At 39.9% G+C, this 17348-nt stretch overlaps 1 protein-coding gene across 12 annotated transcripts in view; it reads left to right on the top strand.

Annotated features, from left to right (window-relative positions):
- Nucleotides 1-13498, top strand: part of ERC1 (ELKS/RAB6-interacting/CAST family member 1) — a 158653-nt gene extending 145155 nt beyond the window's left edge. For 9 of the 12 annotated variants that reach the window (XM_081878821.1, XM_081878827.1, XM_081878817.1 and 6 more), the window contains 2 exons: nt 218-406; nt 6756-13498. In XM_081878821.1, coding sequence (XP_081734947.1) covers nt 218-406; nt 6756-6893 — 327 coding nt within the window. In that variant the 3' untranslated portion in view covers nt 6894-13498. Of the gene's footprint in view, nt 1-217; nt 407-6755 lie in introns of those variants that run through there. The other 3 variants (XM_081878819.1, XM_081878820.1, XM_081878828.1) reach the window with 1 other exon arrangement.
- The last annotated feature ends 3850 nt before the right edge of the window (nt 13499-17348 follow it).

Here is a 17348-nt window from a genome sequence, read left to right as displayed (position 1 = left end):
TTTCAAGTGAAACAAACAGAATTATATGCAACTCTTCTCATGACTGGATTCACACGTTATCTTCTCATCTCCCCTACCCCACCATGCAATTTTTACATAGAGAGAATTTGGTTACTCCTCTTAGCTTTCCTCCAGTTTTCTATGTTATAATTAAGTAAATGTCCCATTTGCTTACGTATTTGTCAGATTATGATTGACTTGCATTCTTTTATTTTAGGTAATCCAGCCCCTTTTAGACCTTGATCAGAATCGCAGCAAGTTGAAGTTGTATATTGGACATTTGACAGCCCTGTGCCATGACCGGGACCCCCTGATTCTCCGTGGACTCACTCCGCCTGCTTCCTACCACCAGGATGACAACCGTGCAGCTTGGGAGAAGGAGCTGCAGAAGATGACTCTGGAGCAGGTAAAGCAACTTCTCATATATATATACACAATATGGGGCTATTTAATTCAGATGATAAAGGGTGAATTAAATTGTACATGATGCAGAGAAAGTGTATAGAAGTACATTTTCTTCTTCTTCCATAGCACCAGAACCTGGGATCATATAGTGAAGCTGAATGTCGGGAGGTTTGGGATGGACACTTGCTCATACAGTGTCCAGTTAGAAAATTAGCTTTCACAAGAAGCCACCAAACTGGACAGCTTTAAAAGGGGGCTTAAACAGATTCATGGAGGATAAGACTACCTGTGGCTACTAGCCATATATAGCCATACCAAGACATAATGTGTCTGAATGCCAGTCACTGGGTAACAGCAGCAGGAGGAGGGGCCTACTGTCCCCCTTGTCTTGTTTCTGGGCTTCCCATAGGTATATTGTTGGTCACTGTGAAAAATGGGATTCTGTAGTCTGATGTAGCAGGACTCCTCTTAAGTTCAGGCTTCCAGCAACCCTTCCATGCCTTCTTCTAGGATAGTATAAACTATGAAATTCAAGCTGGTCATCTCTTTCTCTCCTTCCGATTCTAGTTTTTCTTTTCCAAATGATATTTAATATTTTGTGGCTCCTGATAACTACTGATCACACTCGGTCCTCATTGGGATGTTGGGGGACTGTCACCTTTGAGAGTTTTTTTGGGATTGGAATTATTATTTGTTTTGCACTTCTGCAGAACCTGAGGTTCCTGAAAGTATGTTAATGCTTCTTCTTGGTTCTTAGCTGCGTTCTTTTGGCTCCAATACTGCCAGTATGGGGACACCAAGTCCAGTATGAAGCAGATGAAAGCCTGTCTCTGATTTTTCCTAACACGTTTTGTCTTTTAACGAGACAATAATAACTTATTATTTCCCTCTTGTTGAAACATTCAGAATCTTTAAATTTTTCAATTTAGAATTCAGACTTCTAGTTGATGTTTGTATTTAAAGAATAGCACAGCAACAACGGAACAGCAACAATAGCAGTAAAAACTTGACACGTGGAAAATCATCAAGGCTGATTTACCCACTGAATTTTCAAGGTAGAAGTGTCTGCATATCTGAACCAAAGAAAATGTAATGGTTTGATTCAGATGTAACGCCAAGCTATGATTTAATGTTGTATGCATGACCTTTGTAGACTCCTCCTTTCCCTCCTCCAGTGCAGCCCTAAGGAGAAGAGGGGGGAATTTCCTTTCTCTTTTCAGTTAACCACAGTTTAAGTCCAAATCCTAAAGTGGTAAATATTAGCTTATTTATTTAGCCACAGTTTGGATTTGGACATAACGCTAAATTTTGGTTAGAGTTTTTTTAAAATGAAAATAAAGGAAAGCTTCCAATCGCCACCTGCTGCACCAGAGGAGGGGAGGGGGCATCTGATAAACATAATTTAGCATTATGTCTGAATGAGACAATCAAATGAAAATAAAAACACACACCTTGCTGTCTTCCAAGATGGATACTGGAGATCTCTAGAATCTTGACTATTAAAGTGTTACGAGAAAATATCCCCTTGAATTATCTGGAATGAGATTTTGTATTTCTTTGCCTTGATTACACACTAAGTACGTGGGAGGGATTGGTGCTACACATATCGGGGCTGCTTTGAAGATATTTTGCTTGACATAATGTTATGCTTGATTTCACTGCTTGAAATTTACTCTAATATCTACTAATTTTTTGTAGCTGGTTGACCTGGAGTTGTGCTTGTGTTGTTTAAATGAAGCATAGTTATGCTCCTATATTGCTGTATAGGCTACAATCCAACAGAAATCTAGACATTCTTAAACTCACTGAGATTGGTGGATTTAAGCACACCTAGTTCTGTGTTGTTTGGATTGTGGCCAAAATGGCACAATTTCCTGATGTTTTTATGGATGAATGATTTGGAAAAGGTGGCCATTTGTTTGGGTCTTGAAGTATGGACATAAGTCCTAAACTTAGCCACACACATAATGTACTTTGCTGCTAGAAATGTCATACTTTGATTTTTCTTTCTTCCTCCTCCTGATAATTGCTAGGCAACTAAGTATTTAGCTCACCAGGGAGCATAGATCTGATTTTTAAATTTCCTTTAGCAAGTTACAAACATGAAAGTCAATTTCACCCCCACATTCTTTTTACTTTAACTCATTACCTTGAAGCTCCTGACCTGGTTTGGTACCTCTTCAGAGTTACTGTTTACACAAAGCTCTCATTATTCTAGCCCCTCATTTTGCTTACTAAAACAGCTGGAGTAGATTAAGTGCCTAGCCAAGAGTGCAAATGCACTGAAGTATTTGTCGTGTGTGTTTCTGTATTGCTCACATTGGAACAGACATATGTAAATAGATGTTTTACTTGTATACTTGGAAATAACATTTTATGTACCCTCTTTCACATCATAATCATTGCCCAGTTTTCACTCTTCTCAGGCAAAGCACTTGTTTAATTCTGTTAATTCTTCCATTACTTATATCGTACAGCAAAATCTCTGTCCCATAGTATCTCCAGCCTTTCTACTAATACTCATTTCTATCCCAAACATTTACCCCTCTTCTTTGTGTAGTCATTCAATTTATCATCCTTTCCCTTGTCAGCCTGTGCAGTAGTACCTTTCATCAGTTCTTGCTGCTATCTTCATCGAAATTGAATTCCTTATCTAATTTTCTTCCACTCTGCCTCACTGGCTTTGTTTGCAACAAGATGAAATGCTTAAATCATTGTATCCAAATTAACCTGTTGTACATTTTACTGAAATTAAATTATTGTACCAAAGGAAATTTAACTAAGTTTATTTCATCCGTGAGCTTGAGACTTTTTCTTTCATGATTCACGCTATTATATGCAAACTGGGAATATATCCAGTACTCGTGTACCACCAAAAAGGCATAAACTACTGGACATTAATTCTCTACCAACAGCAATAATCTGGTTTCTATAGCCTGGTGTGTTTTTGTTTCTCTCTTCCTCCCTCTCCCTCTCTCTCTCTTACACACACACATATCTTTCCTGGTTTTCATCTTTTCTGATGTTTGAACTTTTCTCCTTGCACTTTTAACTTTAAAACAATTTTCAAAAAAAAGAGGGGGAAAGCACTTCAGCAGCCAAATTCGCCAATAGAAGCAAGTCCAATAATTTGAAGGAAGAAAAGGTCTCTGAAGATAAATGTGTCTGAAATACAATCCCATGCATGAAGTGGATTTCGGATTTGTTTCTGTCTTCACTTATTGATTTGAAATAGTCCATGCTGTCCTCTATTGAATCCCTGAGGCAAAAAGATCCCCCCATCAAATTGCACCCACAGCTGATTCCTTCTTACTTAAAAAAAAAAAAACCCAACTGTAATCAGCTGTCAGCACCCATGTGACAAAACATTGGGCTGAGAGGGAGTATTATCCTGTAAATTCCCCTGGATCTCTCAGAAGTTTTGTTTGTTTGTTACCACTTATAAACCACTTAATATTTCAAAAAATTGCAAGTGTTGTACTATCTAGAAACCAAGCATTATATCATTAAACAAAAACACAATCTACCACCATCCTACCATGGTTTCCTCATGACTTGGGCTTCAGTAATAGTTAGGTTCTCAAATAGTTGAACTTCGTCACTGAGGGGAAATCATCGTAGGGAGAATTGTGATTTTGCATGATTTTGTTTAGGAAAGGAGAACTGCTTCTCATTAAATGTTGACAAATGTTCAGACATGGGTATGATTCATAGACACAACGGTTTCTTCAAAAAGTAATTACAATATTCACATCTGTCTCTAAGGAAATACCTCTGTATAGCAAGACTCCCAATCCATCTCTGGGTTTTGAGTCTCTCCTCAAAGGTAACAGTAATATGTTATAGAGCTTGACCTTATATTTTCATGCCTCCTCAGACACAGATGTGGCTCATAAGGATATTCCCCTCACTTCATGGTTACATTTCTAGGGAGGGACAGATCTTTCCCTGTTCACTAATGCTTCTGTGTGTGACTTTTGCCCGATATCCCATTCTTCCTGTCTTCAGATTTCTCATGGAGAATTTATATAATTAATTTCTGAAACAGCACATGCACAGGTTTCCTCTTAGTGCAGATTTCTATTGATTCAGATTAGTCTTCCACCCCATTCAGTTTGCCTTTGAATACTATATTACATTTGTACACTTACAGGAGATCATTTTTCTCTTTAAGTATATATTACCAAGTTGCCCAAATGTTTTGTTCCCGTTGTAGCAGCAGTAAGCAGTGAGTTCAGGATTGGTTGCTTTTCTTCCTAGGAGGGGGGAATGGGGGAGGTATTGATGGTGGATCGTTGCTGCTGGTCTTAAATGCTTACATGGCTTATATTCATGTAAAAGTCTCCAATGCTTTTTGCTCAAAAAGGGGGGTGGGGAAGCTGACTGACCTATGTGATAATGTTGCTGTAATTATTAAGATACATTAATAAATTGCACAATCATGGGGGAGGTGCAGTGGGTAATTAGCTTGTCACCATTAATTCATCTGGCTTCCACCTCTTAGATGCTATTTTGTGCTTTTCTTTGGTTGAAGGATCTCTGCATTCTAGCATTAAAAAGTAGATCCCACAATCCTGAAGTCAGTCCACTCTGCTTTAAAGTACATAGTACTTGCATACCAATTTATAATAAAATGCATACCATGCTTCTGGAAGATAAGAGAGATATTGGGAGTGAGATCAGAAATTCTTTGCAGGATTTTAAATGACCAGCCACAGGGTAGCCTATTTATGTATATAATAGATGTAAATATATGATAATTGTTTTAATTCTATTAATATTTAATTTTTTAAATTACTGTGTCCCCCCCCTGTGTTTTTAGTTGTTTTTATTTTATTTGTAAGCTGCCTTACAAATAATGGAGGGGAAATAGTGGAGTATAAAGAAATATATAATATATTATTTTTAAAATATGCACTGAGCCTTAGGAAACAGCAGTATTGGTGCAGGGGGAGCCCCTTTGGCTACTTTTAGTTAAGATGCATTACAATTAAGGATTATGCTGACCATTTTTTGACTTCTTTTGAAATATGGGTTTAGAGAGGAATGCCGCTTAATCTGTTGAAGATACCTTGGGTTAACTACCCACCAAAAGTGCACAGAGTGCCACCGTCCTATGCAGTATGAAGATGTCACATAGATCACAGCTATGCTGCTAGCTTGAAACAATGTGGTTTATTTTTTCCTGTGATATATGCTAAGAACCTGTCAGTACCTATACTCTCAAATTACCTCTTAACTATCTCTTGTCCTTGGTCATTTACACAAACCAGCATACGTGGAATTCTCATCATAGCTTGGAGTGAGGAAGGAAACCAGGGCTCTCAGTCATGTTTCCCCAGTCTATTGGTAGACTCAGGTGGAATCTAGACACATATAAAAAATGCTGTGAAAATGCTTTTTTCAAAAAACAATTTGAAAAATATATCGAATTTGCCATAAGCTCACCATCCCCATTTAGTTCACATTTGTATAATGCACTTAAAACACACTTAAAACATTTGCAGCTATATAGCTGAGTCCTCTGTAGATTTACACATGCAGACATCTCATCATTCTTCCCTCAAATGTTGAAAGCTACCTTTTTGTTCTCTTTACTTGCATCTTATCTAGCACACATTTGGAATCTGCACATGGCAATTTTCTTTCTGGCAGGATTGTTTGTATTGAATTAAAATTGCAGAGTGAGGTTAACTACTACCTTTTAAAAATAAATAGCCTGGGAGATGGTAGTGGTCATACAGTAATGTGGTAGGAACTAGGAACCCAAGGATATTTTGTGAAGATAACTTTTTGTGGGCAATACGTTAAGAACTTTTTCCCTTTATACACTGTGTTCCCCCCCCCCTTTTAATCCTCCTCTCCAATTTTCTTTTGCTTCATAATTTATCATCAAAGTCTTTACTCAGACATGCAAAGGGATGATGAAAACTAGGTGGTTTTTTTGTAGTGCTGTAAATCAGCTTGTAGACCTTTATTATGCAAAGGTACAGTAAAAAGGAGGGGATGCTTGTTTATGCATTAATAGATGTCTTTTCAAATGTTCTAAAACATTCCATCCAAGGTGCCCCTACAGGTGCAACTGCTCCGAGCAAATAAAATGTTATTCAGCAACTATGCTGTCCATTTTTTTATCTCCTGTGTGCTTGCATGAATCTTCACTGGAAAGCAACACCTGTCAATATGGTTGCCCCAGGCCAGGCATTATATTTTGCGTGTGGTTGTGTCTATAGGAATCCCCTGTTTGGTATACATTTGGAGGACAGACTAAGGACTAATTGCTGGTGTGACATTTTAATACACAAACATGTGTTTACTTAATTCTGTCCTTTTTCTTTTCTTTTTTGCAGCTTCACAATGAGCTGGAAAAAGGTGAGAGGGACAGTGCAGAGCTACAAGAGTTTGCCAATGCCATTCTACAGCAGATAGCCGATCACTGCCCTGACATCCTGGAGCAAGTTGTCAATGCACTTGAAGAGTCATCATGACCGAAGCCAGTGCTAGCCCCCTAGCAGCAGCATGCCTGGGGGCCAAGCCCGGTCAGTCCAAGGAGTCATGAGGATGCAGAATTGTGTGAAAGTGGGGAGGGGGAGAAAACAAAAACTTTTGGTGCACCTTTTTATAAAAAGAAACAAATGAACCTATCTCCGCTCTTCCAGTTTATAGATACTGATTCATGTCTGCATTCATCCTCTCACTGCCTTTCTTCTTTGGAATATGCCTCCCAGTTACTTTTCCTGTTGGCTTTGGGATACGTCTGCTCAGAAATTTACTGAGTTCAGTAAGCATGGAAGTGGCAATATATTGGACACAGGTAGTTCTGGTCATCCTTGAAGTGGTGGCAGGAGAACACTTGCCTTGATTTTATTTTTTTCAGTTAGTAGAAATCTTTGGCCTACCTTCCTTTATGGGGGAAGTTGAGTGTGTTCTGATAGTGGCCCACAGTTGGCCAGCATTGATTTAGCTAGCTCAAGGTATGCTGCCTATGTCTGCACAGGAGTTTTATCCTAAAAGCGGAAGCTGTTACAAGGAGATTGTGGGTGGTGAGGAGAATCCCTTGTTCTCTTTGGTAACTTCAATTGAGTAAGAATGGGAAACATGTTTGCTCTGGTTTTCTGCCTATTGTAAGCCTTGTTTTTGTTTACCAAAATAGCTACGAAATGCATGTGGCTGTTGGGGAAGGGTCCTCTTACCTGAAAACCTGGAGAGCCACTGCCAGTCAACACTACTAAGCTAGATGGCAGCTTCCTGTGTTTTCTTTAGCCAAGTTTCTTGCTCTTCTGGCAAATTTTAGTACCTTTTCTACATAGCTTTGCATTCTCATGTGAAGGGTGCTCTCTTTATGCATTACTTCTCATTTTATCTATTTCTGATTTCTTAGGGGTTTACTTTATAAGCTATGCCCAGCTCCAAGAGTACTAGATATGGTCGCCCCTACTGCTGTATCTTCTACAACACTCACCAAAGATTGAGTAAACCCAAAATAGTTTCTCTAAATGGCATCCTCTTAACGTATCCAAATTCACAGGCTCATAAATAGGAATCTGGCTATTTACTTGTTTTGCACTAATTGTGAAAATAAGTTTTAATCCAGGCAACATTTTATGCATAGTGTCATTCTTCAGGCATTCGCAAGAACAGAATTCTGGTGTCAGGTTATTTCTTCCTGAGAGGAACTGTTTTTGATGTTTCTTCTTGCAGATTTCAGGATTAATAGAACCTTTTGGAGCAAACATAGAAGAAAGAGTTAGGATTCTGAACTTAAAGAAATAAGAGAAAAGATCACTATTCCTTACAACGCTTTCCTAACTCGTTTACCTCTATAATGATTGCCCGAATCACCATGCTTGGCTTTTCCAGCTTAAGCAATTTACACATGGATAGGCCCATGCATTCAAAGTTTAGAAAGCAGACACTCTCTCAAAGCCTTTTTCTTTTCCCCTTCAACAGTATCCCCACTCCACCAGTGCAACTTTCCAGTTTGGCAACCCAGACCCTAAGACATTATTTTCTATATAGCAAGGAATAATTTTCTATAAAGTTACTGTTCAGTCATTAACATCTTCAACCCATGGACATTGAACCAGCCCCAGTATCCCCAATCAGGAGCCTCTCTGACTGAATCAAGAGTCCTCTAGGCACTCTATGAATCCTTTATTACTACTTTTTATACACATAGTTTCTGCCTTTGAAAATGAAAGGATGCAGTCACTTCTTCAAGATGCTCCATTTCTTCCTTTCATTCTCATGCAGGAGAAGGAACCTGGGGATACCTCAGAAAGGAGATATAGTATGAATAAGATTGGTTTGGAAAGGCAAACAGTGTTTCTCATGTGGATTTTCTGATGAGGAATTCACATTGCTATCTTATTTAGCACCTTCAGGACTTTGGAGATCCGGAATGGTAGTTTTAGAGCTGATGGCATTAATAGCCTGAGGCTGATGCTTTTTCTCAGAAAGGCGGGCGGGGGAGAGACTTGAATGTTCTCAAGGTTGAAATTGCCTTTACTGGAAGGCATGTAGACAGTGACTGTACATACCGTTGAGCCATGCCTCATACCAGAACCGCGCCTTTGCCCCCATTGTTTTGAGTCAGCACATTTTGATAGGAGCTGTTGTTTTGAAATCTCCCTTATAGCCTTTTCTTCTTCATCCCTAATTACTCACTGTAGGGATTTAATGCTGCCTGTAAAACCATCTCAGCCTTCAGGCCTAACATCTTCCCACCACCACCACTCCCAGGCTATCCTATTAAGTTATATGGCCGCGTCTCCAGCTGCCCTTGTTCCCTGCTGTAAAACAATCCACTCTCTCTGTGGGGGAAGCTATGGAATTTTCCTTATCAGCGGTTGAAATGACTTCTGCTTGTAAACCTCTTACTCAGATGCTCTTTGATAGTGGCTTTGGGGGCAGGGGTGTTGCTGAAATTTCGGGAGTGGAGATGGAGATAGTTGCTTGTGGTTGATACTTCATCCCCATGTGCTTCTGGCATTGTGCATAAATCGCATAAATCACAGTTCTTCATGCTAGTATTTTTGGAGCCTTTAACTCAGCTGCCACCATGTGGCTGTGCTACTACAGACACAGGAGCTGCTTAAGCAGAGAGATGCCATTCCCAAGGCAGTGTGTACAGGGCCCACCAAACTGAAATTGGGATAAAGCCCATTGTTTACACTCCACTCTACTCACAGCATGTGCTCCAGGGGAGGAGGGGATTTGTGAAACAGAGCCAGTTCCCACACTGGCCATTTGGTTTCTGTCACCCAGCAGCACACCTGCTGTTTGAACCCCTCCCTCTCCAAGCCCAAGTCTGGAGTATGCATCTCTTTCAACTCCTCTCTTATCCCACCACCAAGCACACAACTTTCCCACCCCATTCCATGAGCTCAGAGTCCTGTCACCCTAATGCCTGATCTAAGCTCCCAGTAAAAAAAAATGATCTAATCCCTCAGTAAAGTACTGAGAGAGAGAAAGAGAGAGAACAAACAAGATCTTATCTTGGAACAATGACCTGACTTTATCAGCAGTGTGCCATTGCAGATAATCTCCTTGATGCCATTTGGATAGAGGTCCTGTCTCTCTGCATTTCTCTAGGAACTGTGGAGCCTTAAATGCAAGGTGTTGGCCATGAATTGTTGTTGAACCTGGCCTGCTTCAACTTGTTTCCTTTAACAGAAGAGTGCAAGATAGTTGACTGCCTTGTGGATCTGGTTAACATTGTTAACGTTTTATGAGATACAAAATGCACAGATCCAAAAGGGTTATATGTGGCAATCTGACTGCCACTACACTATCACAGCTCTGAAAGATTTTTGTATCTACCATATCTGAAATGAGTGAGATCTACCACTTGTGTCCAGAAAATACAGCTCTGGACAGTTGTGCTAGAGACGTATCCTCACCTTCCTTGTTATTCAGTCCAGCTTTCAGAAATAGCCTCTTATCAGGAGATTCTAAAATCTCTTGTTTTACACTAGCAATGGCCATATACTTTTGTTGCCGGGTTATAACAAGGCTTGGTTGTATTTAAGGAATGTGATGTTGCTTTTTCAAGCTATAAAGATGCTAATATGTAAAAGGTGGTTATAAACTTCAGGAACCCCCTAGAGAGGGAGTAGTGGAGCAGTTTGTCTTAAATTTGGTGCAGTCATTAAAACTCCCTGGACAATCCAGGTAATTTCTTGACATCCTAACTGGACTGCTTAATGCTCCCAAGGAATCCAGATTCTGCTTCCAATCCTATCAAATCCAGGTGTTTAAAAATAATAAAATAAACAGCACTTCAGACTCTGAATTGTACAGTGACACTAGCTACTAATGTTCAAAGAATTAATAAGAGACACATCTTAGTGAAATGTCTTTTTCATGTTTGGGGTCTGCTATGATGATTGCCTTTTGATATTGCTTTCACTTAAAAAAAATGCCAAACTCTAAAAATCCAAAACCGAACGAAATGGTTAGAGTGTGTGCTATCATATACCATTGTATTTGGGTCTTCTCAGTGTATTTTAGAAGATCACTGTGAAATATGTAGCATGGGAGTTTTAGGCATCTGTTTTTCTCTATTCTAACATTCAGGGAGCATTCTGTTTTGGAAAATTCTTATATCTGAAACACTAAGTTAATGGAACACTGATTTCCTCCTATCTCACACCTCTGTGCTAGCAACCTAGCATGGGTTTGTGGAGTGACCTGAGTAAAAATGTCAAAACAGTTGGAGCTAGAAGGTGCTGCTTTGGAGAACTAAGCAGTAATAGTCATGGAAAACAGTTCTTGATTTAATAACACTGCCCCTAGTGGTGGGAGTGGAATTGGGAAGTCAGGCAATTGGTGGCTGAGAGCTGCCAGAATTGACAAGACAAAACTCTTCTCATGCCAATCACTCAGTCTTGTCAGTGCAGCAGGTGCTGTTTTTATAATACAATATTTTTTAACTTTTTTCCATTTGTAGAGGAAAGCCGTTATCCTTCTGAACAAAATGGCTGTGTCTGTTGACCTTTTTTTAAAAAGAAAATAAAAGCATTTCCAAACTTTTTAGTGTCAAAAGCGTAAACATAAGAATACTGACTTTTTTCAGTGTGTGTGGCGAGTGCTGTAACCCTGTCATCATTGGTATTTCCCCTTTCCTTTTTCAAGGGTATATTTTTTATTTTTTATTTTCCTGTTTTGTTCTCTGCTTGTCAATTATTGTCTGTGTGGTCCTCTGGCTGGGACAATTACCGACAATGTGTGTCTGTTGTCCAGTTTTAAATAAAAAAAAGATAGAAGTAGAAATGAAAAAAGTTGTGTATTAAAAATATAAAAAATTAAATGTATCATCCAAAGGAATTCAAAATATGAAAAGGCAAAGTTCTGGACAACTCCTCCCAGTTTTATAAGGAAATGGATTTTTTTAGGATCAAGGTACCTTTCAATTGCCTTTGACAGACCAAGGAAGACCAAACCAGTGTGGCCTTCTTAGCAATGTTATTAACTCCTGATTTTATCCCTCTCCCAATACTGTAATGTATGGATGACCTTTCAAAAACAGGAAGGGGCAGCATTAGAAACAACTTTTTCCATTGATATCTCTGGGGCTTTAATACTGCAAATTTAAATAGAAGGGATGCATTGCAGCATTTTTGCACACTCTTTTAGTCTCTATTTTTTACACACAAACTACTTAGTATTTCTTAATGCACCTTCATTTATGTCAGTTCCAGTTTATTTGTGTGTGGTTATTTTGTATGTACCCACTTTTGACAATGTGCATTCAGAATCTTACAACAAAGGGCTTGCCATTCTTTTCTGCACCAGTGGGATGGAAACTTTTGAATTTACTTTTAAAGGGTATGGCCAACATAAATCTGCATATCATAAATACTGTTGCTACTAGCCATATCTTAATTTATTTTACATGAATGTACCTTTTTTAAAAATCCTGGTAAATTTGGGGGATATCAGTAACCCTTTCAGTTTGAGGTTACCAATGTTCCTGTGCTGCTGTCTATTTAATTCATTGTCCATTGCTGCAGCAGAAGTAAAAGTTGAGAATGCTGGGATACATTTTTGTTAATATGGGATATAATTATTAAGCCAAGCTTAATTGATATTCTTCCTTTAATTTGTTTTTTAGCCATCTTTCATGGCTAAATCATTTCTCTCAATCATTTCACCTGGTAAATCTGGGTTTCCCAAATCTGGGTCTCCAGTTGTTTTTGAACTACAACTCTCATAATCCCTAGCTAGCAGGACCAGTGGTCAGGGATGATGGAAAATGTAGTCCAGAAACAGCTGGAAGCCAAAGTTTGGGAAACCCTGCTGAGTGAACCCAGGATTTGGCTTAATACTGGTTTCAGTGGGCACCTCTGAAATAGTTCACAGGTGTTGCTTTGCTCAGCTAGTCTTCTGTCCTTCAGTGATATTTGGTATGCTAGATCTAAGCATATTTATGCATATCAAAAGTTCGTGTTCTTCTTTAGGTTCCAGTTCCATGTAAGTAAATGGAGTTGTATCCAGAAGACGCTATTATCAACTGGCATGACTTAAAGCTGATGTAACATCATGTTCATTCATCCCTGCCAGGACAGTATTGCTACTTCCCTCTCATTTACCTCATGCTGAATTTAGATCACCAGGATCCGTTTTAACAAATTTTTCGTGAAGGCAGCACAGCGGGCTGTCAAAGGGAGTGAAAAATTGTAGGATGTCCCCAACACACACACACACACACACACACACACACACACACACAACCCTCTCACGCATACACTACAGAAAGTGATCTTTTACTACTTGGAAAGTGATGTGTTGCACTTTAACAGAGGAGGAGATGAGCTTTGCATATATAGTCTGGCATACTTTGAGTTCCTTCTGGAAGGAGCAGCAGCGGGAGATAATAGATGTCTGTGATGCAAGTGCGCACGCTGCCTTCAACTTGTATGTGTTTTATTGATGGAGTCATGTTACTGACAGGATAATGAATTGCAAAGAAATTGTGTTATATATTCAACTTTGCCTTGATAATATAAACCCTTTGTTCAGTTTTTTTTCTTTCTTTTTTTTTTATTCACAAACTAAGTTCATGAGGAAATTATAAAATTATTTAAAAATGGTGCTGTCTGCTTGTTGTTTTTAATTGCCTTTTAACCTTCCTCTTGCCACACTTCCTTCCGTACCCTCATGTGTAGTTGCTACACTGACTCCAAAGCATAAGATCATAAGAAGAGCCTGCTGGATATGTAGCCCAGTATCCTGTTCTCACAGCGGTCAGCCGGATACCAATTGAAGCCCGCATTCAGGACATGAACACAACAGCACTCTCCTTCTGATGCCCAGCAACTGGTGTGCAGAGGCATATTGCCTCCAGCAGTGGAGATAGAGCATAGTTGTCACAGGTAGTAGCTGTTGATAACCTTATTGGTTAAATTGTCTTGTTTAATCCAAGGGTGTGTTGTGTTTCTATGGAACTGTCAAAGGAGGGAATTGCAGCATTCGAGGACATGAACATCTCTCTTGGTACTGTCACAGTTGTCACACGACACATATTTAAAGTTCTTCTGGTTAACCATAGAGCTCCATAATTATTTTTCTTCCTTTTTTTGATGCTGTTTGGACCTCTACTTCCCTGTCCCCATATCTAGAAAAGTCCCAAGGTACTTTTCCCCCTTTTAGTACAATGGAAGAGATGCTCAGGATGGCATATCCAGTATACATGCAGAAGTATATAAAGGTTTGGTTTTCTTTCACTGTACTGCCAACCATCCATGCTACAATGCCCTGCCATGTGGTACAAAGCATCCTGCTCTTCTCCCCCCTCGCCCTCAAAAACACACACAAAAAAACTCTCCAGCAATGTTCTGCCATTTCAGGTTCATTTCTTCTTATTTTTAAATTCATTCTACTTTGATTATTGTGCATTTCACATCTTTGCATTCAAGGAAATTGCATAAGGGCTTTGTTTTGTTTTGTTTTCCTGATTCAGTAAACCAGAAAATTATTATGTCCTGATCTAAATAATTTGTCCATTCATTTAAATTGTAAAAAACAGTAAGTAGCAGATTTTAAGAAAAGAAAACTAGCAAAACTGGCTTTTCACCATATAAGACAGCTTTTTTGCTTTCCTTGCTTAGAGCTGCATCCTTTCTCATCTGCAGGTTCATCTGCTAGCCTGGAAATTCCAGTGCCAGCCCATCTCTACTTGCAACAAGACACATTTGGGGGCTTCTTTAGAACTGGGACTCCAACAAAATTGCTCTGCATCTGATTCTCCAGCACTCCCTGCAGTTTTAGCATCCAGGGCAATTGATCAATGTGAGCAGCAGTGCAGACTTTAAATCTCTGTTGTAGTTTGTATTAGGAGATAATGACCTTAGCCTTAGAAGTTCATGTATGCTTATGCCAAGGAGGAAGAACCTGAGGCCCTCCAGGTCACGCTGAACTTCAGCCCCAGATAGCATTGCCAGTCATCAGAGATGCTGGGATTTGTAATTCAACAGCATCTGGGGGGGCCACAGGCTCCCCGTCTCAGCTTTATAGGATTTTAATACCAATTTTTAGCAATAAAGCATGGGAAATGGCCTTAGGGGCTCAAAGAATCCTGCTGGAAACAGATCTATTGCCTTAATTCAATATCTTTTAGATTTATTCTGCAGATAGAGATCTCTGGGCTCATATCAGACCAGGGCTTGCTATGTTATCTCATAATAAATACCTCAGTTAGCTGGACAAAACTGTAAGTTAAATATAATGTTACATCTGAATGTGTCATTCAGAAAGCATGGGGGTTGCAGTTTTCAGTGGTATGCCCTTTCTGAACTTCTGAGCTGCTGAGGTTCAAGAGTCACAAATTCAGGAAGTGGTCAAAGCGTAACTTCATAAATGCCAAGGATTCTCTCCCTAGAACAGATGCCTGAGTCACTACTTAGAGGGTCTGTAACAATAACATTGCTTATGCTAAACAGCAAAGGTGCCAAATCTCTTTCATGTATTATCAGGTTACCATTTATGTGCCGGGCAGTAAAAAGAGTGCAAGATGTCCTGTGTTGAAACATCTGTGCCTAAAATGGGGGGAAAGGAAACAGGCATGAGAATAACAGTGATTGAGTCTCTGGTATACACTCTAGTTGAATTTCTAATATTATGTTCTCCCCCTGCCTGCCTCTCTGTGTCAGACCCTCAGGAGTCCTCAGGCCACACCCCTTCACAATACCTTTTTGTCTTGCTGGAATGTGCCTTTGAACTGTGGTGATGTCTTTTTTGCATAGAGGATGGAAAAATTGTGAGGTGGTGGGGGAGAGAACCTCTGGCTTTTGTATTTCTGGAGCTGGAGGCTGGAGCTTACTGTACAAAGGTAAGAGTCACATCCATCACTCTGCCCACATTTGCCTCAGGTCAGACCCACAGCCAACATGCAGCCCTTTGATGGTTGCTCATGAGGAAAAACAAAAGGTTCCCTACCATCACCAATGTTTTCCGTTATATCATCGAATCCAGGCATAGGCAAACTCGCCCTCCAGATGTTTTGGGACTACAACTCCCATCATCCCTAGCTAACAGGACCCAAAACATCTGGAGGGCTGAGTTTGCCTATGCCTGATCTAATCTGCTCTCACCATGGGGAAAAATGGGAGAGCAGGTTAAGAAAAGTCTGCTGGATCAGGCCAATGGACCATCTAGTTCAGCATCCTGTTCTCACTGTGGCCACCCCTGATGCCTTTGGAAAACTTGCAAGCAGGACCCCAAGCTGTAGTTCCCAGCAACCACTATTCAGAAGCATTACTGTCTCCTACTGTAGAGGCAGAGCATAGCCCCCATCATCTGTTAAGGGGTTTCTGCACCACCTTTCAACATCCAGTTTCAGCACAGTTTACAAAAAAAATACAGTAACCAAACAAAGCATGCAATTGAAATCTCAAAGGGCAATTAAAAGCAGCACTAAAAATCACAATATCAAAGCAATTCAAAAGCCTCCCTGGAAGAATAAGAAGGTGTTTGCCTAGCATTGAAAAGATGAGCATTCCAAGTGCCCTGACGAGAAATCCAGTGTCAGGACACCACAGCCTTATTATTATTATTTCATTTTTCCATGTATAGACTGCTTACTATCTGAACCATATGTGCCCCCTTCCCAGTCATCCATCACCTCACTTCAGACAGCAGGAGCACTCTGGGGATGGTATCATCAGATGAATATCAGTGTACAGGCAGGCTGGTGTAGGAGCAGGCATTTCTTCAGGAACCAGCAGCCCCAATTCATGTAGGCCTTTATAGAAAAGCCACCAGCACCTTGAACTGGAAACTGATCAGAGGCCAGTGCCTCTTAGAGCAGTCATTGGGGCGTGGGGGGCATTTAAAGAGGCAATACAATTTATCCCCATCCTCCTTAACCACGGATGACACAACAGTGCTGTGTTGGTTTCTTTTAATTCACAGGAGTCCTTATCTAGTATTTCTATGCTAAGAGGCACTGCAGCATTATCTCCATTGACATCATGATGGATAGCAACCTGCATATCTCACAGTTATTCATTAAGCTTGGAAATATAACCCAATGACTTAAAAGTACATTCTAGCAAAGCAATAGCAAGTTTCTTTGAGACAAGCCATTATCGCTGACATTGCAATTGCTTTCAGGCACAATTCTTGTACTATGGAGGACGGAGAGAAACCACACCTTTTTATGTTTCTGTCACATCACCCATTTATTTGTGCTTGCTTCATTTGGCAATAATATCTGTGGGCTTTAGCCTATGAGTTTGGCGTTGGAAAAAAGCAAGTGTTATAAAACAATGTGTGTGGGTTTTGGTTTTCTTTAATGGTATAATAAACACACATCTAGGTGGCATATACTGGAAAAGCAGCAAGGAACTGCCAGTCTTTGCTGCCATCTCATAGTAAATGAATGGTACCATGATAGGGGTTGCTTGCTTACCCTGCTCTAGTTGCCAGGAGCATGTTAATAG

The sequence above is a fragment of the Podarcis erhardii genome (genome assembly GCF_964252035.2).
Source record: "Podarcis erhardii genome assembly, chromosome: 10".
Classification (NCBI taxonomy): Eukaryota; Metazoa; Chordata; class Lepidosauria; order Squamata; family Lacertidae; genus Podarcis; species Podarcis erhardii.
Note: the sequence above shows the minus strand (reverse complement) of the source record. Positions and strands in the feature narration are given on the sequence as shown.